Source organism: Ambystoma mexicanum, chromosome 7q (assembly GCF_040938575.1).
Source record: "Ambystoma mexicanum isolate Mex_15411 chromosome 7q, UKY_AmexF1_1, whole genome shotgun sequence".
In the NCBI taxonomy this organism is placed as follows: domain Eukaryota; kingdom Metazoa; phylum Chordata; class Amphibia; order Caudata; family Ambystomatidae; genus Ambystoma; species Ambystoma mexicanum.
This window is the reverse complement of record NC_090941.1, coordinates 944,856,485-944,880,266: the sequence shown is the minus strand read 5'-3', so window position 1 is coordinate 944,880,266 and position 23,782 is coordinate 944,856,485. Positions and strand designations below refer to the sequence as shown.

The window sequence follows — 23,782 nt, the reverse complement described above, 5'->3', positions numbered from 1 at the left end:
CCTCTGGAATGAACTGTCCTATGCACGTCGACGTCCCTCGAAGGCCTCCCTATCGGCGCCAATGTCACCATAGGTATAGTCTCGCACAGCGCCCGTTGCTCAGTTCCATTTTGAGGTGCTGTTTTTGCCTTGTATGAGATGATTAATAACCTTGAAGGAGCGTAGGCTGCAACTACAAGGGGAGTTTTACTGAGGGGACGGATGGGAGGGGCGATGAGGAATACGTGGGAGGAACATCCAGTCGAAAGAACGTTACAGTTGGTAAGTAACTTGTTCTTCAAATGGATTGTGTCCTCCCATGTATTCCTTATCTTTGATAGACTCCCAAAGCAGTAAAGTGTAGAGGAGGCGGGAGTAAAACAAAATGTTTCCCTTGATCCATTGATCCAAGATGCACAGAGTGCAACACACCTTTTCCAAATCTTCTCTTGGCTAGAGGAGGAATTAAGACTGTAGAATTCAGTGAAAGTATGTGCGGACGACCATGTGGCAGCCGCACATATGTCTTTAATTGGAACTCCTCTTTGGAGAGCTGAAGAGGCTGCGATATAGATGGGAGAAAATCCAGCTTCACTTGGAGAACTACCTTATCTTTGTGAAAGATTGTATGTGGAGGTTTGCAAGACAAAGCTTGTAATCCGCTCACTCTTCTGGCAGAATTTAAAGCCACTAGAAAGACTGTTTTAAGAGTGAGAAACCTTAATGAACAGGAATGAAGGGGTTCGAATGGAGTACCCGTTAGAAATGTCCAGACTAGGTTTAGGTCCCACAGTGGAACTTGATAAGGAGTTGGGGGGGGGGAAACATTAGTTAACCCTTTCAGAAATTGAATCACTATGGGCAATTTGAAGTATGAAGGCTCCTCTGCAGTGCGCTTGCAGATTGACAGCGCTGCGAGGTAACCCCTGCTTGTGCCAACTTGAAGACCTGAATTTGCCAAATATAGCAAAAAAGATAACACTATCCGCATACTACATGAGGGTTCAATATTCTTTTCTCAACACCAGCTGCAAAATGTGTTCCAACTGCAGCGGTATAAAGATTTTGTTGCTGGCCTTCTGGCTGAAAGCAACACCTCCATTACGTCATCTGGGAGGTCCCAATCCTTGTATCTCAACCTTTCAGAAACCAGGCGTGAAGGTTGAGGGTCCTGATATCCGGATGGAGAACCCGACCTCCCTTCTGCGAGAGAAGATCCTCTCTTTTCAGAAGACGAATCGGGTACCACGTTCTTCTGGCCAAATCCAGGGCAATTAGGATCATGGGTTTCTGGAATCTCCTCAACCTCCTGATCATTTGTGGAATGACGGGAACTGGAGGAAACGCGTAGAGAAGTGTAAACTCCCAGTCCACCACGAACGCGTCCCCTAAAGCTCCTCTCGGGGGAAATTCCCTTGAGCAATACTGATCCCACTTCCGGTTGTTACTGGTGGCGAACAGATCCACTTGAGGGGTTCCCTAAAGGGTGAAGATCTTTTGAAGGACTTTCTGAGCTAGTTCCCACTCGTGGGCGACAGTTCTGCCTGCTTAGCGCGTGAACTGCCGATAGAGAGATTCCTTCTTGATTTGCCCAGAACCAGAGCTGCATCGCTTCTCTGCACAGTGGCAGTGACCCTATGCCTCCTCTTTTGTTGAGGAATTGCATGGCCACTGTGTTGTTCGTCATTATCAGGACATTCTTTCCCTGTACCGATGGCAGGAAAGCATTCAGCACTAGTCTGATCGCTCTCAGCTCTAGTAGGTTAATGTGTAGTCTGGACTCCGAAGGAGACCAAAGACCGCTGATGGTCAAGTCGTTGGCATGGGCTCCCCACCCCATGAGTGAAGCGTCCGTGACTACTGTTCTCAGGCCATGGTTGCCATAACTGTTCTCCTTTCAAGATGTTCTCCCGGCAGGCCCACCACTGAAGGTCTCTAGCCACTCTGTCTGGGATTAATAGGAGATCTGACATCTTTCCTGAGTATTGTGACCACTGGGTCCTTAGCGCCTACTGGAGAGATCTCATTCTCAGGTGAGCCTCTGGCACTAGAAAAATGCAGGATGTCATGAGGCCGAGCAACCTCAAAAAGTCAAAGGCTGGTAGACGCTGCACATTTTGAAACTTGATGACCATCTGCAGAATATCTTGAGCCCTCATCTCTGGTGGCAAAGCTTTTCCCAGGGATGTGTCTGTGATGAACTGGAGTCTCTGTGATGGTATCATCTGTGACTTCTTTAAGTTAAGGGAGAAGCCCAGCTTGTGGAGAAAGTGGCAAACGATCTAGATGGATCTGAGCTTGTTCCGGGGACGCTGCTCTGATCAACCAGTTATCCAGGTAGGGGTAGACATGAATCCCTTCCCTCCTTAGACATGCAGCCACAACTGCCATTAGCTTGGTGAAGACCCTCGGGCGGAGGACAGCCCAAATGGCAGAATTCAAAATTGGTAATGTGCTTGTGATGGATTGGCACATGAAAGTAAGCATCCTGAAGGTCTAGAGATACCAACCAGTCCTGAAGATGGAGGGCCTGAAGCATCTGAGAAAGGATTACCATCTTGAACTTGTCTTTCCTGAGGAATTTCTTTAATTCTCGCAAGTCCAAGATGGGTCTCAATCCTCTGTCCTTCTTCGGTATTAGAAAATAGGGGTAATACCAACCCTTGTTCCTCTCCGCTACAGGTACCGGTTCTATGGCGCCTTTCTCTAGCAGGTCTGAAATCTCCTACATAAGGAGCGGGTCTGGAAGCTTCAAAGAGTTGTTCCCTGGTGGATGACTCTGGAGTGTGTAGGAATGTCAGGCAGTAACCTTGGGCAACTGTTTCCAACGCCCAAGTATCTGACGTAATAGCCTGCCATTCTGTCAGATGTTGAGTTAACCTGCCTCCTACTGGTGTTTTTTGTGGGGAGACCTCAGAGGGGTTTGGAAGCGGCTAACGCAGATGCTGAGGGTAAAGCAGCACCTACTGTTGCAGGTTTGGTACCTTTGACCCGTCCACCATGGGTGAATCGCTTCTAGCCCCTTTGAGCTGGCTGATTTATGCCTTTTCGGAATGCAGAGTAAAAACAAAAGGGCTTCCCCCTCCAGGACGCACCTGTGGGGTGATTTGGAGTTTGACGGTTTGCAGCCTTTTTGCCAAATAGGGAGGGGCCGTCACAGGGCATATTCAGAAGCCTGGCTTGCACATCAGGAGCAAAACCAGACTTTCGCAACCGCGCAAATCTGCAGATTGTGGTACTCGCCGCCATGGCTCTGCTGATGCTGTCAGCAGAGTCGATACCTGTTTGGAGGGACTCACACATTGCATCCTTCCCATCATTGATGATGTTCAAGAATGCGTCTAGTTCCTCCCCTTCTGGGAGACAGTCAGCTGCTGATGAAGCACACTCCCAAAGGGTGTGGCTGAATCTAGCTAGCGTACAAGTGGCGTTAATAGACTTAAGTGCCATACTGCATGCTGAAAAGACTGTTTTAAACATGGCATCAAATCTTTTGTTGTCTGTTTTGTGGTATAGTGGGGTATGCCGACTTACTATTTGACGATGTGCTGTCTGCACTACTAAACTCTCTGGAGTTGGGTGCTTACTTAAATATTCAGGGTCTGAGGTGGATACTTTGTACTTCGCATAGAGCAGGGATAACTTCAGGTGTCTCCCAATTTGCAGCTATTTTTCTCTGCAATGCAGCATGAAAAGGGACTATAGGGTCTTCCTGAGGCCCTTTAGCTAAGATGTCAGTAAGATCATCTTGCTGGAAAGAGGGTGCATGTGTTGTCCACCCCATAAATTGCATAATTCTTGCCATAAGGGCTCTAAGGCATTTCTGCATGTTCTTCAGGTTCTGGTCTGGAAAATTCTGCCTCTGGAGAGGTATCTATGCACTGGCATCTTTGTAAAGATTATTGTAGATCTCTCACTATATTGTTTTCAGAAATTAGTTCCTCTGGAATGGGTACTCTTGTTGTTTGTAACCCAAAGGGTCAGAGTCCTCCCCTTCCTCATATATAGAGGATAAAGCTCTGAAATAGTCTGATCTTGGATAATGGGTAAAACACATTTCCAGAGAAGAAGGACCCAAATTGGTGGAAAAGTTGTGGTTGTCGATGTAGACGTTATAGATCTTGACAAACCCGCGAATGGCATCAAAAAACCCAAAAGGGGCCTCGATGTATTCAAGAGAACCGGAATCCTACTCTGTGTCGTCGATATTATCGACGCCACTTTCAACGCCTTGGTCGGGACCTTCGACACCTCTGGTGCCGGTGGCGCAGTTGAAGTTTGAGGCTTCGAGGACTTATCCTTCATCGGGGTCGAGTGCATCAATGACACAGATTTGTGCGTCGAAGGTACCTTCGACGATGGCGTTGATGACGCAGCTTTATTCGATGAATTGTTGTCTTTACTCAAGGGTTCATGACTCTCTCGAGGGTTTTTGTTCGCCGGGTTCAACGACTCACAGCGTTTTTGTTTTTTGGGTCTTTCACCCGGGGTATCACCTCAGAGATGCTTCGAGGGGGTCAAGGCTGCGTTCTCGAAGACCCTAAGCATTTTTTTCTGAAATTCCTCCCACCTAGCTGGAGAGCTGTGTTTAGTTGGGCAGGTGACCCTTTCTGGGGAATTTGAGGATGAAGAGGAGGGAGATCTACAATGCCTCTTCTTAAAGAATGGTGGGAACCGCTTTGAGATCTCGATCGTGAATGCTTCTTTCGATGGTGAGGAGACGAATGTCTCGACTCAGCCGAGGACAATTTTGAAGGGGTAGAAGATTTAACTGCCTTACCTCTTTCTAGCTTCCCCTTACACTCCTTCAAGGATTTCGCCGCCATAGACCTGCAGTCCTCACATTCCGAACACTGGTGCTCTGATCCCAGGCACCACAAACAGATCCTGTGAGGATCCGCTAAAGATACCTTTTTACCACAATCTCGAAATTTTTTAAGCCGGATCGTGGCTTCAATGTTTCGGACGAAGATGCCATCGTAGGATACTGAGATTTTCGAAGATTTTGAAGATTTTCGATGAGTAGAAGAACCGAGTGTTGCGTCTCAGAGGCTTACGAAGCACGGAAAAACAGAACTGAGCAACGGACGCTGCGCACGACTATTTATACCTATGGTGAAGTCAGCGCCGATACGGAGGCCTTCAAGGGACATTGACTCGAGGGACGTTGACGCGCAGCGCCCTCTACTGTGAAAAATGTTCCGAGGCCAGCAAGCTGAAAGTGGATTTATCAAAGATAAGGAAAACGTGGGAGGACACAATCCATTCGAACTGTATTTTGCAAACCTGCTATATGGGTAACTTATTATCCCTAAATCCCATAACGGAATTAAGTCCATTATTGCTCTCTAACATGCAGTTCTTAATTCCAGCCTGCCCAAAAATAGACAAATACTGCAGTAAGATAAACTGCAAAAAGCAATCAGTTGTAAGCCTTCCAATTAAAGCTCTAGACCATCTCAAAATGCTCATTAGACCACAAATTCTGTCTAATCATCAATGCACACACCATGGATTTGCAGTTTCTTACAATCAGTTGTTCTAACAAATATTACAGATTTTGTTGTAAAACTCTAGTTCAGCTAGTTTTGCTTTGTCACATTATCGATATGCAAATTGAGAAATCTCATTCTTTTCAGTGCCCTCTGGTTCAAAGTCCCCAGCCTTATTTTGGGGACATCCAGTGCAATGACCAAAGGGGTTGTGCTGCTTCGCAAGCCAGTGGATGATGGGCGAGGGGGTGGTATGGGCAGGATCACCCCACTTAATCTATGCCTGTGGGCAGGGTCTGTCACATGTGTAGCCAAGGCGTGACTGGCTCTTAAACAGATGTACATTTATTTAAGAAGCTTCACGGGTTCCCCAGTGCAGTCTAGAAGCATTCTGTGAAACAAGTGCAGGTGTAGAAAACATATGATGCAGTATAGTCACGTTCCACAAAGCAACATTTGTAGGTGGAGAAAGACACATTTCAAGACTATTATTACAGTAGATCATAACCTACAAGTACTCACTGTGCATAGAGAAGCAGATGTGGCTCTGCTCTCGGAGCAGAACACTTACGCATATGTGCGGAAACATGCACCATCTGTTTGTAAAATGGTGGACGTCGCTTTTAAAACTCTGTTCCAATTGCGGTACAAGTAAATTCTAATACATGATGAGGGACTGGCCTCGGGACATCAGCAATCCATCTTTCTTGACGGGCCTCATCTCAGTCTGACCATGTTGAAGTAAGGCAGGTATGGATTCAGCTTTTGCGTCACATGCTTAGCACCTCACAGCCCTTGGGCGTCCTAGCAGAGGGTTATCCAGATAAAGGCAATGCCCTGTCCAACCCTGTTCGGGCCAGGCGGCCTGCCACACACTATTCATTTGCCCGTCAACTACCTAAATCAAGTGACCTTGCAAGTCGAGTATGCCTTCCTCATCTACATGTTCTGTGATGAATCTGATAATGTCATCACTCCTTCTCCTGGGAATGGCTATATGAAGGAGGATCACATGGGGGGAGGTGACCCTCAGGGGGGTGATACATCATCTGATGAGACATGGTATCCCCCTTTCCCTTCTAGGTATAGCCCTTCCATTCCCTTTGCCTTGATGGCATATTGTGTGGATTCCCTTCAACCATCCATAAGACCTACTGGTAACACCTTCCAACACTCAATACACCAGGAACTGCATACAACTCCCACACATCTAAAAATACCGGGACGAGGAGGCTGAATGGAGTAATGCAGATCACCAGGATCGAGAAGCACCAGAGATGCTCTAGTGTTTGCGAGCATGTGATAGGTGCAGGAGCGTTTAAACGTTTTACCCAGCATGAAGTGAGAGAACTCTGCCTGGAGATATCGAGCCCTCTCTGGGTCGACTAATGGACTAGGAGGAAATCAAGATGACCAAGGAGCCGGCAGGCTTGGTAGGAAGGCAAGAGACAGCGGACTGCAGAGGCTGGTTCGCCGTAAGACGAACGCAAGTGAGAAGAAACTAAAAACGTACTAGTGGCCACAGTAACATAGACACATCCTCACAGCCACACAGTGCAAGAGTCCAGAGGAAAACGAGATTCACGAAGGACCTGGAAGATGTACGGTGAATCCAGGGAGTCCACGAGGGAGGGGCGGGACACTGGAGTGCTACCTCCTGTCTACCGCGACGGAACCGAAGTATGCCACAAGACACTGGTGAGTCAGAGGGAGCGCGAATGGGACACCAGGGTGCTTCAACAACACTGACGGAGAAAGATAAACATATATGAAGTGTATGAGAAAGAATATGAAACCTTATATTATCCGAAAAGGGTTTACCAAATAAATGAGAGAAAAGCAAGTTTGCAATTGTAGGAAGTACAATGTAGATGAATGCCACAGAAAAGCAAGTTCGCAATTATATAAAGTAAATCAGATAAAAAGACCAGGCACGAAAGTAAACAAGGCAAAAGCAAGTTTGCAGTTATATCAAACCAATCACATGAAACGCCCTGGTAGGAGATTGTACTAGGCAAAAGCAAGCTTGCAATTGTATAAAGTAAAACATATGGAAAGCCCTGGCAGGTAAGTACACCAGGCCAAAGTCAAGTTTGCAAGTGTGCAAAACAAATCACAAAGAATTCCTGGCAGGAGAATACACCAGGCAAAATCAAAACTGAAAGCAAAGTTAAACAAAGTGGAAAATAACCTGGTAGGGGAGTACATCAGGTATCCTACGGAGTTGGAACTTCCGTTCAAGTTATTGGTTTTATATACAAGTATTTTGTTGAACAAAGAGTCCCAAGGAAGATTCATGCCCTTAGGAATTAGAAGTGTCCTTAAGAGAAATCTGGGGAAGGCGGTTGTCCCCCTGGAACTGTGACCTTTATTCATTGGGAACTTGTCAGATTCATACATTTTATTTGAACTTGAATGTTTGGGCACCTAGCAGGCCAAAGACAGTATCCTTCACATATATGAGTTGTTTTATAGAATGAGAGGGAAAGGATACGATTTCAAACAGAAGACATTTTGTTTTGGACACTTTGGCGCGGGCCAGACCTTTAGTTTTTGTTGAGGTAGGGAAATACCTCCTAAAAATGGGGATAGTGAAGCCTTTTTCAACCCGCTTTTATTTTGAATAAAAATGTATAGACAAACTATGAGCTCACTGTGTCTGCGTCTAATTCCTGGTGCCTCTCAGTTCACATCCATATAATACTGCCTTTTCTATTCACTCACACTGAACCCCTCCCCCCCCGCCTTCGCTCGCTTATTTATTCCTCCACTTCCTACTTTCTCTGTACTTTTTTACCCTCACTGCTATAGATAAACGCCCTGCTAAACCTCTGCCTTTGTACCTTTCACAGTGCTGCCTTGTTTTTATTGATCCAAGTTATTATCGGTGCTTTTGCAACAAAAAACACTTTTGTCATGTTGCTGTGATTCTATATTGGTGTCTTACACCATCAAACCAATACCAATATGCCACGGCTCGTAATTAAGATTGGATAAGTAGTAGCTAAGAGCAGCTCCTGAGTATCCAGCATTAGCCAGTGATCAGGAGCTACCACTGGGGAACAAGGACGTAGTACATAGTGTTCCGCAAATGTAACTTCCACTTAAGATGCAAACTTATCATTTTGTCTTATTTATGACTCCTTATGCTTTAAATGCTGTATAGGTGTGTCCTAATGTGTTGTTTGGATTGTCCCAAATGCTCACAGTTAAATTCCCATAGGTGTGTTTGTTCAGCATCCATTGGCCTGGGCAGCCAAAAGTAGCTTCTGGTAGCTACTGCTGTCAGGCTGACCAAGCTCTTCTAGGCTACCAGAAGGAGCTAAATAGCTCCCAGCTCCCCTTAATTTCAAACACCATTTGTGTTTCACTCTTCTACACCAGTGCTGATCTACTCAGCTCCCCTCCTTTCTCAAATACGTTATGCTCCATGCCTCGAGTTTCTCTACCTCAACCTGCCGGCACTATTTCAGCTGACAGTCTTACAAAACATTACATGTGCTTACTCCGCATTCACGTTTCTATGCTTTTGCAGCATAATCCTAAAACACTTGGCACAGGATGTTAAATGTGTTTCTAGCTCCATGCTACAAATGACATTTGCTGCACATGGCCTGTACATCCACTATTTCTATGTGCTCAATGTATACAGTGCTCTATGCACACCCTAGTTGCACAAGGTTCTAATTAATCATTTTCACCTGACCCCTACATGGCACACAATTAAAGTTGCAGTCCAACCTGAAAGCCAATCATAGTTTTGTATATATAATACCCAGCACTGAACTAACTTCATCTTGCTGTCTACGTTGTCGCATGCTACGCATGACCAGCCACATTTCCTAAAAATGTTGTTTTTGCTTAGTGTCTCAAAGTGGAACCCGACCTTTCAGACTACATTTCTCTGAGAAATGAGAAGTAAGGTTCCTCGATAGATATGGCTGGTCATTCCCTGATACAAGCTGATGTAATTACCGCGAGAAAGGTTGTTTTCCATGAAACTAGGCGCAAGTCTACGGATGCCACCGCCTCGAAGGGCTTATGATCCAGGGCTGTCACTATATCAATGTCCCAGTTTGAAATCGGTCACTGTCAGGGGAAAAAGGTGAAAATGTTCCCCAAAGTCTCTTGATATTGGATTGGCACTAGTCTGTCGTTATTAGAGGGATAAGCCCAGAGAGCCACCAAATACGTCCTGAATGAGGAGACCTGAGTCCCTGGGTTTGTCTTCTTCAGTGGTTTTGTTTTTTCCAGGTACAACATGACTGCCCTGTGCACATCTAGCGTGTGTAGGCTCCTCTCAGCTATGCTATTGGGATTCTGGAAAAAAGTGGGAAGTTCGATCCATTGATTCACATGGAACTTCGAGATGAACATGGGGGCAAATCTGGGATGAGTGCGCAGAACCACCTTATCCCTGTGGACTGTAACAAAAGGGTCTAGGACTGAAAGGGTCTGTAGTTCGCTAACCCTTCTAATAGAAGTGATAGCCACTAGGAAGGCCGTCTTGTAAGTAAGATCTTTTAGACTTGGTTTATGCATTGGCTCAAAGGGAGTTTCCATGAGTCTGGTTAAAACCACATTCAGATCCCATACAGGAGCTGGGTGAGAAATGGGGGGGGGGGGCGGGGGGTTGGATTCCCTTAACCCCTTCCATAAAAGCCTTAATAACTGGCATTTTCCACCACAACACTCTCTGTTGTGACGTAGTGTAGGCTGAGAGAGCAGCTAGATGAAACTTTAGGGAATTGAAGACGAGTCCAGAGTCTAACAAATGGGCTAGGTACAACACAATGTGTGTGGGTGAGCAATCGATGGGATTGACGCCCTTGGTATTACACCAGATGACAAAGCGTTTCCATTTACTGGAATAGCAATAGCTTGTGTTAGGTTTCCTAGCTTCCCTGAGTATGCCCATGCATCTCTGAGGGAGCTGAAGGTGTCCAAACTCTATGACCTCAGGAGCCAGGCCGCTAAATTCAGAGTTTGTGGGCATGGGTGTAGGTTTTCCTCCCCCACTCCCCGCCCTGAGACAACATGTTGTACGGGCAGGGTCGTTTTACTGGGGGGGGGGGGGGGGGGCTGGGGGGACATCTCCATCAGATGAGCGAACCAGGGGAGGCGGGCCCACATGGGGGCCACCAATATCATGCTAACTGGTTCCTGGTGCATCTTCTGCACTATCCTGTTGAAAAGGCGAGTCCGGGGGGGGGGGGGGTATGGCAAGCGTAGACATTTCTCTGACCATGCTATCTTGGCATTGGGCGTTCTCCTGAGTAGCGAACAGATCTATCTCTGGGAAGCCCCATTCTGCAAAGACGCTGTCTTCATGTGAACGCCATTCGTATTCTAAGGGCAGTGGAAAATCTCTGCTGAGCACGACCGCCAGAAGATTAAGTTCCCCTGCAACGTGTTGGGACAACAGGAACATCTTGTGTTTGAGAGCCCACATCCAAATGTTTTGGGACAGCTTGGATAGCCCTGCAGAGTGTGTGCCCCCTTGTTCGTTCAGGTAGTACATGGCTGTGGTGCCGTCTGTCAGGACCAGAACTGTCTTCCTTTGTAGTTGAGTCTGAAAGGCCTTTAGTGCCTGAATACTGCTAATAACAAACAGATTTATATGGTTGCATGCTACTTGTGGGGACCACACTCCATGAGCTGTCTGCTGAAGTAGGTGAGCCCCCCACCCTGTGAGAGATGCGTCTGTCGTGAGAGTGGCTTCCACTGCGGGGGTGCTGAAGGGCTTACCCTTCAAGAGGTTTTCCCTCGACCACCACTGCAGAGAGAGAACAAAGGCTGGCGAGACAACTACCATATCTTCCCATTGTCCACTGGCGTTACACCACTGGCTGTTGAGCCACTTTTGCATTGGACGCATGCGCAGCCATGCGTGGGGAATTAAATAAATGCATGACGCCATCATACCTAGCAAGCGCATAGCCTTGCGTACCGTCACTTGCCGACTGGCTACATATTGAGGGATCTGAGAAAGCATGTTCTGAACCCGCTCGTTGGATGGGAAGACGAGACCCTTCTTTGTCTGAATCAGAGCATCTACGAACTGTTTGGCTTGACTGGGGTCTAAGCTGGATTTCTTCTCGTTGGAGAATCCTATACTGAATAGGAGGTCAATTGTCTTCTGTGTATTTCTTAGGCATGTCTTGTAAGAGTCCCGTGTTATGAGCCAGTCGTCGAGGTAAGGGTAGACAGGGACAGATTGTCTGCGCAGGTGTGCTGCTGCCACTGCCAGGACCTTCGTAAACACCCTTATCGCAGAGGCAATGCCGAAGGAGAGTACTTTGAACTGATAGTTCTTGTCCTCTATCATGAACCTTAAGCATTTTCTGTGCACCGGCAACATTGAAATATGAAAGTATGCATCTTTCATGTCCAATGTTGCCATGTAATCCCCCTGCTTCAACAGTGGAATTATTTCCTGCAGAGTTACCATACGAAACCTTTGAGGTTTGACAAATTTGTTTCGCTGGACGCAAGTCTAGTACAGGGCGCATGGTGAGGTCCTTTTTGGGTACAAGAAGTACACTGAATAAATACCCTTGTTTAGCTGAAGAATAGGGGCAGTTTCTATGGCGTCCTTTTCCAGAAGTGCTTCCACCACTTGCTTCAGGATTCTCAGATGATCTGTCATCAGGCATCTTGTCTTGGGCGTTCTGAACTGTGGAGGTCGGGAGAATTCCCGTGGGCGACCGTCTTTAGAACCCACTGATCTGATGTAATCCCCTCTCATGCGGAAAGGAAAGATGTTAAGCGCCCCCCCCCCTACCGGGGTGACATGGGAGGGGACCTGGATCCGTAGGTCATTTCTGACCGGACGCTTCAGTACCCCTGGAGTTGGGGCCTCTGCCCCTTCCTGCGTTGCAGACCGCTAGGTGGATAGTTGGCAGGGGTGCTGGATTTGAGTTCCAGTTGTTTCCCGTGTTGTAGATGTTTTGGGTGGAACGGGATTGGCCTCAAAAGGACCGGCAGGAACCACTGCCCCTCTGAGCGGAGGGCTTCTGTGTGATTTGTTGCAGGGACTTAAGAGTCTCATGCTCTTTTTTGGCAGTCTCCAAAGCATCTTCGACTGCTTTACCAAAGAGATTCAATTCTTCGATAGCATGGGTTTCCGGCTTGAAGCCCAAGTTTCAGAGCCAATCGTGCCGTTTAAGCAGAGTGCCCTGCGCCAGGGATCTTCCTGCTGTCTCTGCAGTATCCAGAGTGTTCTTTAAAACATTCTGATTGACTTGCCTGCCCTCAGCCACGATGGCGAGTAATTTGGATCTTGCGGGTTCAGGCACCTCCTGGAGACCTTCTTGTATAAGGTTACATTGCACATCAGCATAACTAGCAAGCAAAGTGGTGTTTGCTATACGATCTTGGTTGGCTGGACAATCACAACTCTGGCTTTGATGTTAATAGTGCATAGAACACCAGCTCCTTCACTCACGGTAAAGATCGGATGACGATGAATTCCACATTTTAGAATGAGATGACTCTCGTGGTAAGCTGCCATTGACAGAGATCCAAACTGGGTGTACATGAGACAAGGAAAAGCATACCCCACCTTGACCACCAATCAGGGTGATTATATCCGGAGAAAAGGGGCTTCTCCACCCCTGTGAGCGAGAGGAAGAAGGACTGACATTCCCTGAGTAAGGAGTAGTTAGAAGTTATCTGCTCTTTATTTTTGAATAAAAGTCCTTCTGACACGCCACAGCATGCTTACATAGGCATAGTTACCCCCTGTTGAATGACAAAGATACCTAGTGGCGAAATGCCTTATAGCACCTCGCACATCTCTGGCCAGGGACATATGGTAGCACGCCCATATGGCTCACTAGTTTCTGGGGGTTTAAGATCAGGCTTGCAGTGTCCACATGGTGACCACCATGTTTGACCAAATTCTCTAAATAGTAACTTGACCAAACAGTCCGGCATACCTCTTACGATGGAAGAGGGCTGGTGTCAAGGGGCTAAAGTATCACACAAGCAAACCAAATCCACAGTCTATACTGGGAAATGGAGAGTAGAGTCATGAAACAAAGCAGAGGTAATTCTTTGTTTTATTGCAGATATAGTGACTTTCCTAAACATTTGGTATAATCTGCTTTCAAACACACCTCACACATTTTCTCTGAAACTCAGGTTGAAGCCTTGTCATTGGCATTGCAGGCCACAAACAATACATTTGTGTCCATTCAACTTTTATATCTTATGTAATGCCCAGCAAGTGCATTTCAGACGTTTTAATTAAAAGTTAGAAATATTGATATTTCTCTAAAAGTACAACTCCATAAACTTTAGGATGTATAAAATCGATGAGGAGGGACACGTTTCCTCTAATTTAAGTTAACACACGTAATTTAAATGTATACACATTTATTTTGGAAATTCGTAGAGCACAACCTATTATACAATGCACCTTAGCACCTATCAAGATGCCCAGTGAAGGGAGAGAAAGATAGGCGAAGCAGAATACCAGGATTTTAGAATTATTCGAAATTGCAGGACGTTAGAAGTGTCTCAAATCTAGAGACAAATTCAGCCCTCCCTCAACAAAATTCAAAACTTTGCTTTCCGCAACTTTGTGTAAGGCACCCGAATCAAGGAATTGCTCCAGCCAGAACTACTAAATTCCACCATTTATTCGGCCAATCACATTTTGATTTCTTGTTGGTTTTGACTGTTTTCGTTGTTATTTCAGTTGTATGTTTCTAGCACCTCTCCAATATACATTTATTTAATCTACAAAATGTACACGTAATACCTTGCAGCCACTTTGTGCTAGAACTAAAAAGCTTGCTCATGGATATATCCATTGTGCCAGGATAACTAAATAATGGCATAAGAATCAAAAGCCAATCAAGCAAATCATACCAGTAGCTTGCCAGCCTGCACCCTCACAACCCACGATCCATCGCTGACCATGTGACAAACTTTCCCAAATGCGTCATCCACCAGGCGGATCTCCTCATTCGATGAAGGAATTGGGACTATGCTACACAAAACAAAAATTAACACAGGTGTATAAATGAAACCAAGTGAATGTTGAGAATACAGCAGGTGGACAAGAGATAATCAAAATGTGGTTTTATGTCAAAGTTTATAGAAATGGGACATACCATTCAGGGTAAAGTTGACTGAGGACCCAAATCAGCTGAACTGCAGCACTGCGCACCTGCTCATAATCATCAGATAGCAGTTTACAGGCCTGCAAAAAAAGAATTCTACATTAATAAACCACATTTGATGCATTATACATTTTGTGTACGTCACACAGTGATTCTGTTGTACCTAGCCCATGCACCTCTCTTCCTACCAACCTGGTTATACTGACCTGACAAAAGACAGTTCTGAAAATGATTTAAGGCAAAGTTACATATATTTTATTAGGAAGATTTCTCTCCATTTATACATGAAATCATCTTTCAGTCTGCAAAGCAGTGACCCTGTTTATCTTGGTTCACCAATCGTTAACACAACTGAATGGCAAGGCTAGACCCTCAGAGGGAAAATTGCCTTTTATGCCACACCAGCACACAAAAAATCAGACAAAGCCCCAAAGATAAGCACCAGCCACATTACTTCCCAATTCAATGAGGTTGGTAGGCTGTCAGAGGCTTTTTAAAATCCAACAGGACCACTGGAGGCACTCTGCATTGAAGGAGGGAAACCCAAAGAAAAGGCCATAGAGGACTTGGCAGTTTTGCCAATCCTCTCACTTCGATCACACCATCACAGACAACGACTTAGTCATCTCCTACTGTGCAGGGGATTAGGCACATAAGGATGCCATACAAGCCAACAACAGTACATGAGTAAGACAGACAAGACATGAACTAAGGTGACTCCAGCAACCCTCACGACTGACCCCTTCAAGATCAAAGACTGTGAAAGCAAGTCGCAGACTGATGAAGCACGGTGATCACAGGCTTTTGATGTGCTATGATGAAGCAGGGCTGGCACAGGCTTCCCATGTCCCAAAAGTAAATAGAACCTTTATTCCACAGAATCGCAATCTGTCTTTTAGTTTCGGTATTACCCAAATTGATCGAAAACATTTGAATGAGTGGTAGATTTGACCGAATTCGGTCACTACCATTAGTTTGAATTTTTGTGATCAATTTGGGTCCGAAAATAAAGATCATGAAGAGCAGGGATTGCGGGGGTGACCCCAGCTTCCCATGTTCGGTATCTTCGGCCTCAGGAGTTGCGGGGGGGGGATGTCCCCCACATCCATAACATTGGCGGCGAGGGACAATAATTGCTTGGGCCCCATTTTTAATGAACCGTCAAAACGGAGGCCCGAACAGTTATACTGCGGGCAGTCCACCCGGGAACATTAGCGAGCAGACAACCCATATCCTTAGTTTCACTGTGGACACATGATGCACAGGCGCATCTGTGACCATTCCAGGTTGAGATGCTGATCCCTGAGGGGTATAGGCAGTCCAGCCACAAACTTCTGGGCTCAGACGATGGCCAGTCGGTGACAGAAGAACAAGTTACTTACCAACTGTAACGTTCTTTCGACTGGATGTTCCTCCCATGTATTCCTCATCTTGTGATAATTTGTTTCGCCAGCTTCGCTGTATCGGAAAAATATTTTCGGCAGAGGGCGCTGTGCTCGAGGTTGTGGCGTCGAATGACCCTTGACGGGCTTCGTACCGTGTCGACGTCACCGCTGGTTATAAATGGCTCGTGCCGCGCCGGTTGGCTTCATTTCTGTTTTTTCAAGAAAGTATAAACTATACTGAGGGGTAGCTTGGGAGGGTCAATGAGGAATACGTGGGAGGAACATCCAGGTGAAAGAACGTTACAGTTGGTAAGTAAATTGTTCTTCGAATGGATTGTGTCCTCCCACGTATTCCTCATCTTGTGATAGACTCCCATAGCAGTGATCAATCTGGAGGCGGGAGTACTAGTTTTTGTTTTCATGTACAGAGTGAAGTACTGCTCTGGCAAATAAACCCTCATTTGAGGATGCGGTATCCAAACAGTAATGTTTGGTAAAAGTATGTATTGATGCCCATGTTGCAGCTGAGCAAATATCTTTTGCCGTGACTCCCCTCTTCAAAGCCACAGAATCGGCCATTCCCCTTGTGGAGTGAGCACGTAGCCCATCCGGTGGGTCTTTCCCCGCTAGTCTGTAGCATTCCAACATAGCAAGAATAATCCAGCGGGATATGGTTTGTTTGGTCACCGCTAAACCCAATTTACGACCTGTGTATCCCACAAAAAGCTTGTCGTCTTGGCGTAATTTTGTCATTCTTGAAATGTAAAAGCTGAGGGCCCTTTTGGGGTCCAGCCTATGTAATCTCTCCTCTTCTTTTCCCAAATGAGGAGGAGGATAAAACGTTGGTAAAACAATTTTCTGTGACAAATGGAAGTCGGAAACTACTTTCGGTAAGAAAGATGGTTTAACTTTCAGAATTGCTTTGTCCTTATAAAAAGTGGTATATGGAGGTTTACATTAGAGAGCCTGTAGTTCACTAACCCTGCGGCTGATGTTAATGTCACCAGAAGGACAGTTTTTAATGTCAGACGCCTCAATGGGCATGAGTGCAGAGACTCAAATGGTATACATGTCAAGAATGTAAGAACTAGATTCAAATCCCAAGTTGGAACATGGAATGGTATTGATGGATATACATTTGTAAGTCCTTTCAGGAATTGTATTATTAATGGTATTTTAAAATAATAAACCTCTTCGAGGTACGCTTAAAAATGGAAAGCGCAGCCAGGTATCCTTTGATTGTTCCGATCTGGAGCCCCAGATTGGCTAGATGTAACAGGAAAGAAAGCACCACTGGTGTGCCACATTGAAAAGGGTCCACATCTCTATCTTTGCACCAGTTACTGAACTTATTCCAACGACACCGGTACAAGGATTTTGTTGCTGGTCTTCTAGCCGAAAGCAAAATCTCCATAACGTCATCCGGAAGATCACAATCCTTGTATCTCAACCTCTCAGAAACCATGCATGAAGGTTGAGCGTGTTGACCTCTGGATGGAGAACCCGACCTTCCTCTTGCGAGAGAAGATCCTCTCTTTGTGGAAGACATACCGGAGGGCAGATGGACATGTCCAGAAGGTCCGGGTACCACGTTCTCCTGGCCCAATCCGGGGCAATTAGGATCATGGTTTTCCTGAACTTTCTCAACCTCTTGATTACTTGATGAATCACGGGGACTGGAGGAAACGTATACAGCAGGGGAAAATCCCAATCCACTACTAACGCGTCTCCCAGAGCTCCTCTCGGAGGAAATTCCCTTGAGCAGTACTGATCACACTTTCGGTTCACCGAGGTTGCGAACAGATCCACCTGATGGGTTCCCCAAAGGGCGAAGATCTCCAGAAGGACTTCCTGAGCTAACTCCCAGTCGTGGGAGACTGTGCTCTGCCTGCTCAGAGCGTCCGCCGCCGCGTTCTGCTCTCTGGCTAGGTGAACTGCTGATAGAGCGATTACTTCTCATATTGCCCAGAACCAGAGCTGTATTGCCTCTCTGCACAGAGGTAGTGATCCTACCCCTCCTCTTTTGTTGAGGTAGTACATGGCCACTGTATTGTCCGTCATTATTGGGACATTCTTTCCCTGTACGGAGGGCAGGAAGGCCTTCAGAGCCAGCCTGATTGCCCTCAGCTCCAAAAGGTTGATGTGTAGTTTGGACTCTGATGGAGACCAACATCCGCTGATTGTCAGATCGTTGGTGTGTGCTCCCCACCCCGTGAGTGAGGCGTCCGTCACTACTGTTATCTCCGGCCATGGTTGCCAAAAGGATTCTCCCTTCAGAATGTTGTCTTTGCAAGTCCACCATGACAGATCCTGAGCAACTGCGCTCGGGACTTGCAGAAGATCTGACATATTCCCCGAGAACTGGGACAACTGAGTTCTGAGGGCCCATTAGAGGGATCTCATTCTCAATCTGGCTTCTGGCACCAGAAAAATGCAGGATGCCATGAGGCCAAGCAACCTCCGGAAATCGAAGGCCGGCAGGTGCTGGGCTTTTTGGAATTTTGTTACCATCTGCTGGATGTGGAGAGCTCTCACCTCGGGCGGCAAGGCTTTGCCCGAGGAAGTGTCCAAGACTGCTCCGATAAACTGGAGTTTTTGGGATGGTATCATGTGGGACTTCTTGAAATTGAGGGAGAAGCCCAGGTTGTGGAGGAAGTGGCAGGTGATCGACAGGTGTTCCTGAGCTTGTTCTGGGGAACGTGCCCTTATTAGCCAGTCGTCCAGATAGGGGTAGACGTGAATCCCCCCTCTCCTACGACTTGCTGCCACCACTGCCATCAACTTGGTGAAAACCCTCGGAGAGGAGGTCAGCCCGAATGGCAGAACTCAAAACTGATAGTGAGAACCGCCAACTGCGAACCTCAGGTATTTTCTGTGCTTGGGATGGATCGGCACATGAAAATAAGCATCCTGAAGGTCCAATGATACCAACCAGTCTTGAAGCTGGAGAGCCTGAAGGATCTGAGAAAGGGTTACCATCTTGAACTTGTCCTTCCTGCGGAAATGGTTTAATTTTCTCAAGTCCAAGATGGGTCCCAATCCTCTGTCCTTTATGGAGATGAGAAAGTAGGGGGGAGTACCAGCCTTTGTTCCTCTCTGCTACAGGTACATGTTCTATTGCACCTTTCTCTAGCAGGGTTATAACTTCCTGCCAAAGGAGCGGGTCTGGAATCTTGGTCGAACTGGCTCCCGGTGGATGATCGTGAGGTCTTTTTAGGAAGGGAAGGCAGTAACCCTGAGCTACTGTTTCCAGTGCCCAAGCATCTGAAGTAATGCCTCGCCATTCTTTCAGATGCTGAGAGATCCTGCCTCCCACTGGTGTTTTGTAAGATAAGACCTCAGAGAGATTTGGAGGCGGCTGAGGGCATAGATGCCGTTCCTGAAGATGGCTTTGTCGTCTTTCCTCGTCCACCACGAGTGACATTTCTTCTGCCCCTTTGAAAGGCCTGTCCTTTTCCTCTACTAACAGAGGAGTTGTATCGAAAAGGACGACCCCTCCAGGAAGATGTGCCCGAATAGGGTCTCTGGGGCTGTCACATAGAGGCACTAAGGGACTTTGCTGCCGATTTCGAGGTCTGTAGTTTTTCTGATCAGCCTTACTACCAAACAGCCTAGAGCCATCAAAGGGCATTTTGAGGAGCCTGTTCTGCACATCCGGTGCGAACCCTGACTTCCTCAACCACGCAAACCTGCGTAGTACAGTGCTTGAAGGCATGGATCTACTGATGCTATCAGCAGTATCCAGTCCAGACTGGAGACATTCCCCCCATTGCCTTCTTACCGTCATTGACTATATTCAGGAAGCCTTCCCTTTCCTCGCCTTCCGGAATATGCTCAGCCGCCGCCGAAATACATTCCCACAGGGTATGCGTGAACCTGGCCAGGGTACAGGTTACATTGGTAGATTTTAAGGCCATGCTACCCGAAGTAAAAACCTTACGACCCAGGCATCAACCTTTTTATCCTCCCTGTCTGGAGGTATGGTTGGGTATGCTGTCTGCGTGGATGCATTAGATGCCTGAACTACCAAGCTTTCTGGAGTAGGGTGTCTACTCAGGTATTCTCTTTGTGAGATTGTTATCTATTGCAGCAATGCTATCTGGTTTCTCCCAGTTTCCCTCTACTGCTCTCTGTAATGCCCTATGAAAGGGAAGAATTGGATCTTTCTGAGGGCCTCTGACTATAATATCAGTCATGTCATCCTGTTCAAATGTAGGGAAAGCTCTTCCCCAACCCATATACTCAATCACCCTACTCATCAGATTCCTGTACCCTGAGTCCACATGGTCTGCAGGATCAAGTGCAGCAAACTCCAATTCATGTGATGTGTCCACACCACTGGCAGAATGTACAGGTCTCATTTTAGACTGAGGATCTACCAGTTCTTCTGGAACTTGTCTAGTTCCATATTTTACTCCATGGGGAGTGATTTTCCTCTTCCTCTGAGCAAGATTCCTCAAAAATGGAGGACATGGATTTAAAAAAGTCAGATCTTGGTAAAGGTGTAAACCTTCTCTCTTCCTCCTCATAAGCTGTCGTTGGAATCAGAGTTTTCTTCGAGGTGCTCTTCGAAGGAGTCGAAGGAATCTTCGACACACTCGAGGAAGTCTTCGACAAAGACGTACGAAGATGAAGTAGGCTTCGACGTCGAAGTCGTCGGCATCGATGAAGTTGTAACCGACTTCGATAATTTTTATGAGGGATCAGCCAGATACTCGATCCTCGAGGGTCTCTCGACGATTTGTCGACTCGAGACTTATGGGTACTACTCGGTTTGGCCGTTGTAGTTCCCGACTTCCCTGCGTCGTCTAAAAGAGCAACCAGGGTCTGACTTTTCTGCGGTTTCTTCGAGGGGGTCGAGGCCGCGTTCTCGAAGACCTGCAACATTTTCTTCCTAAAGCTCTCCCATTTAGATGGGGAATCTGATCTAGTCGGGCATCGAACCAATTCAGATGACGAATTGGACGAGGACGACGTAGATCTATGTCTCCTCTTGTGCTTTTTTGAGGAAGACTAAGAAGATCGTCTCAACCTGCTACGAGATCGGGATCTCTTGGAGTGCCTTCTACGGCGTTCCGATTCTTTAGAGTCGGATGATTTTTTATATTTTTTTGACAAGGCTTTCGAAGAGCCCTTCGACGCCTCCCGCCCCACCGCAAACTTACTTTTCCTCTCACGGAGGGCCTTTTCAGTCATCTATTGACAAGAACCACAGTCGCCCGTTCGGTGATCTGAGCCCAGACACCATAAACAAATACGATGGGGATCGGTGATGGACATCTTTGAGCCACAATCACTACACTCCTTTAAACCCGTCTTGGGAGTCGAAGCGGTCGAAGAAGAAGATATTTTTTCGATAGAAAATACTGAAGCACGCCGTTCACGAGTTGCGAAGCAATTGGAAAAACGGAACTGAAGCCAACGGGCGCGGCTTGAGCCATTTATACCAGCGGTGACGTCGACACGGTACGGAGCCCTTTGATGGACATTCGACGCCACGACCTCGAGCACAGCGCCCTCTGCTTAAATTTTTTTTCCGATGCAGCGAAGCTGCCGAAACAAATTATCACAAGATGAGGAATACGTGGGAGGAGACAATCCATTCGAAGCAGGCTTTTGTGTAGGGGTGGAGGGCAGATGGCTCTTCTTAGGCAGTAATCAGCAAGATTTCACTTGCCCAGTTGGGGTATATGCAACAAAACCCCTGAAATGTAGCAATCGCATTTCGAGCAAGTCCACTTTAACTTTGTGTCCCCTGTTACCCTGCATATGACTAAAATAATATCACAGATGGCATCACAGATAAAAGCAATAATTACATCAAATGTGACATAACTGATTAATGTTAAAGGATATTTGTACTGTGCACTATCACCACCGTAGTGGTCCCCTGGCGCTCTAATTAAATAAGTTCTTTTGACCTGTTTTGATACATATTTTATTTCACTACACTGAAAAATAATAACATGACATGGAATACACTGATACAGAAGTATGATAGGATTACGTCGGGAGCAACATTTGTAGTACTTACAAACTTGAAAATTTAAAAAAGTAACGCAATAAAACCAGTTTGAATTTTATTAGTATACCTTTACAATATTTATTTTTATTTTACTTATTGTATTGGATATTTGTAAGACACCTATACAACAAATGGGGTTTCACTGCAGAGAACGTACCTGCTTCTGGTAAATCTATTTCAGGCATTTCAAACATAATATAATAAGTATATGTAGTATTAAAAACAAAATAAGAATAGAAGTAGAAACATATTTAATAGTTTGTGTTATGAAAATAGTCAATGTTCAGATTTAAATTTACAATTCTCCTTATAGTAATATCATTACATGAACACATCCTTTTCTAAATGACAAGTGTTATAAAAAATAATCACATACAAAAGTAATTATGTGACATTTACATTGTGATAGTATGCAATATAAACATTTTGAAGTTTGGTTAATACGCAAAACTAATCTGTTACCTATGTTACATATTTGTAAATTGCGCATTACATTTAAAGAAAGGCAGAATACATTGTACTGAAATACGTACATGTGTGTTATGTTAAACAGTTGTCATATTTCAAAATATATAATTAATCAAACCAGTGATGTAATGCATGATGTAATTAGAGACGCCATTAGTGATTTCATGTATGAGGCAATTAGTGATGCCACCAGTGATGTCATCATTGTGGTCATAAGCTGCGCAAAAGGGGGTGCACAGTTAAGGTGGACTTGCTCAAAATGCGATTACTGAATTTCAGGAGATATGCTGCATTAAATATGATCACCTTAAAAATCTTAACCAATGTTTTTTCACTGAATTTCAAAGGTTTTGCTATGTATTATTCATGTCAAACCTGATCACCTTAACACTCTCCTAACTAAAGTTTTTCCACAAATTTCAAGGGTTTTGTTATGCTATAGTGTCTTCGGGGCCTACTAGCCATTTCTAAAAGCCTCACAGCCTCTCTATTGCAAAGCACCATGGAAGATATAACTATTATTTTGGGAGCAGGGAGGCACCCCCTCAACGCTTCGTGCCCAAGTTGTTTCTCATTTGGTCCAATTCCATCCAATAGTTTTTCTCTATGGGAAAATGAATGAGAGGAGGCCGAAAACAGTGTTCAGTTGTTTTCTTAATAATATCTTAATTTTGTAACAAATCGTTCCCAAAATGACCAGTCTTGGGGAGGCTGTGACAAATATTTTGTATGGGAAATGTCAGCCAAATCCATCCTGCAAGTCAAATGTTATTAACAATAGAATGTTTTGCATTTCCACTGGATGAAGTCACTCACCTTAACGATAGGGTGGCCCTATAATATATATATTTACATATGGCATACATTACTTACCAGCATCGTATTTCTGATGCTTGTATCTGCTTAGATTCAGTTGCTTTGCATAAGCCGAAATCTAGTGGTAGGTGCGGAGTACTGCACGTTTTAGGAGTTTGATATGGACTTTGACTGGGCGTGTTTGTAATATTCTCCCTAGTGTGAATTCTACTGTACCCATGATCCCTCACGCCTCGGTATCTCAGATTGTACCGTTTATGATATGATAGGTTATTTATAACGCGCTTAATACCCAGAGGTTTCTAAGCGCGAACCCGGGGATCGAACCTGTGGTGCTCCGTGACGTCTTGCTTCCAAGGCGAGCACGTTGCCGCTGAGCTATCCTCCCAATGACATGAAGGATTATGAAGTGTATGCATGGAGAATAGATGAGTTGTGATGAGCTGTGAAACATTTATAATTTGCTCTAGAACCTTCAACTCCAAG

At 45.7% G+C, this 23,782-nt stretch overlaps 1 protein-coding gene across 1 annotated transcript in view; it reads right to left on the bottom strand.

Moving 5' to 3' along the window:
* The window catches only part of INTS4 (integrator complex subunit 4), a 1,642,132-nt gene that overhangs the window by 1,210,443 nt on the left and 407,907 nt on the right, over window positions 1–23,782 (bottom strand). The window contains exons 7-8 of the mRNA XM_069639944.1: window positions 14,594–14,682; window positions 14,349–14,469 (exon numbers count right to left, since the gene is read on the bottom strand). Coding sequence (XP_069496045.1) covers window positions 14,349–14,469; window positions 14,594–14,682 — 210 coding nt within the window. The remainder of the gene's footprint in view (window positions 1–14,348; window positions 14,470–14,593; window positions 14,683–23,782) is intronic.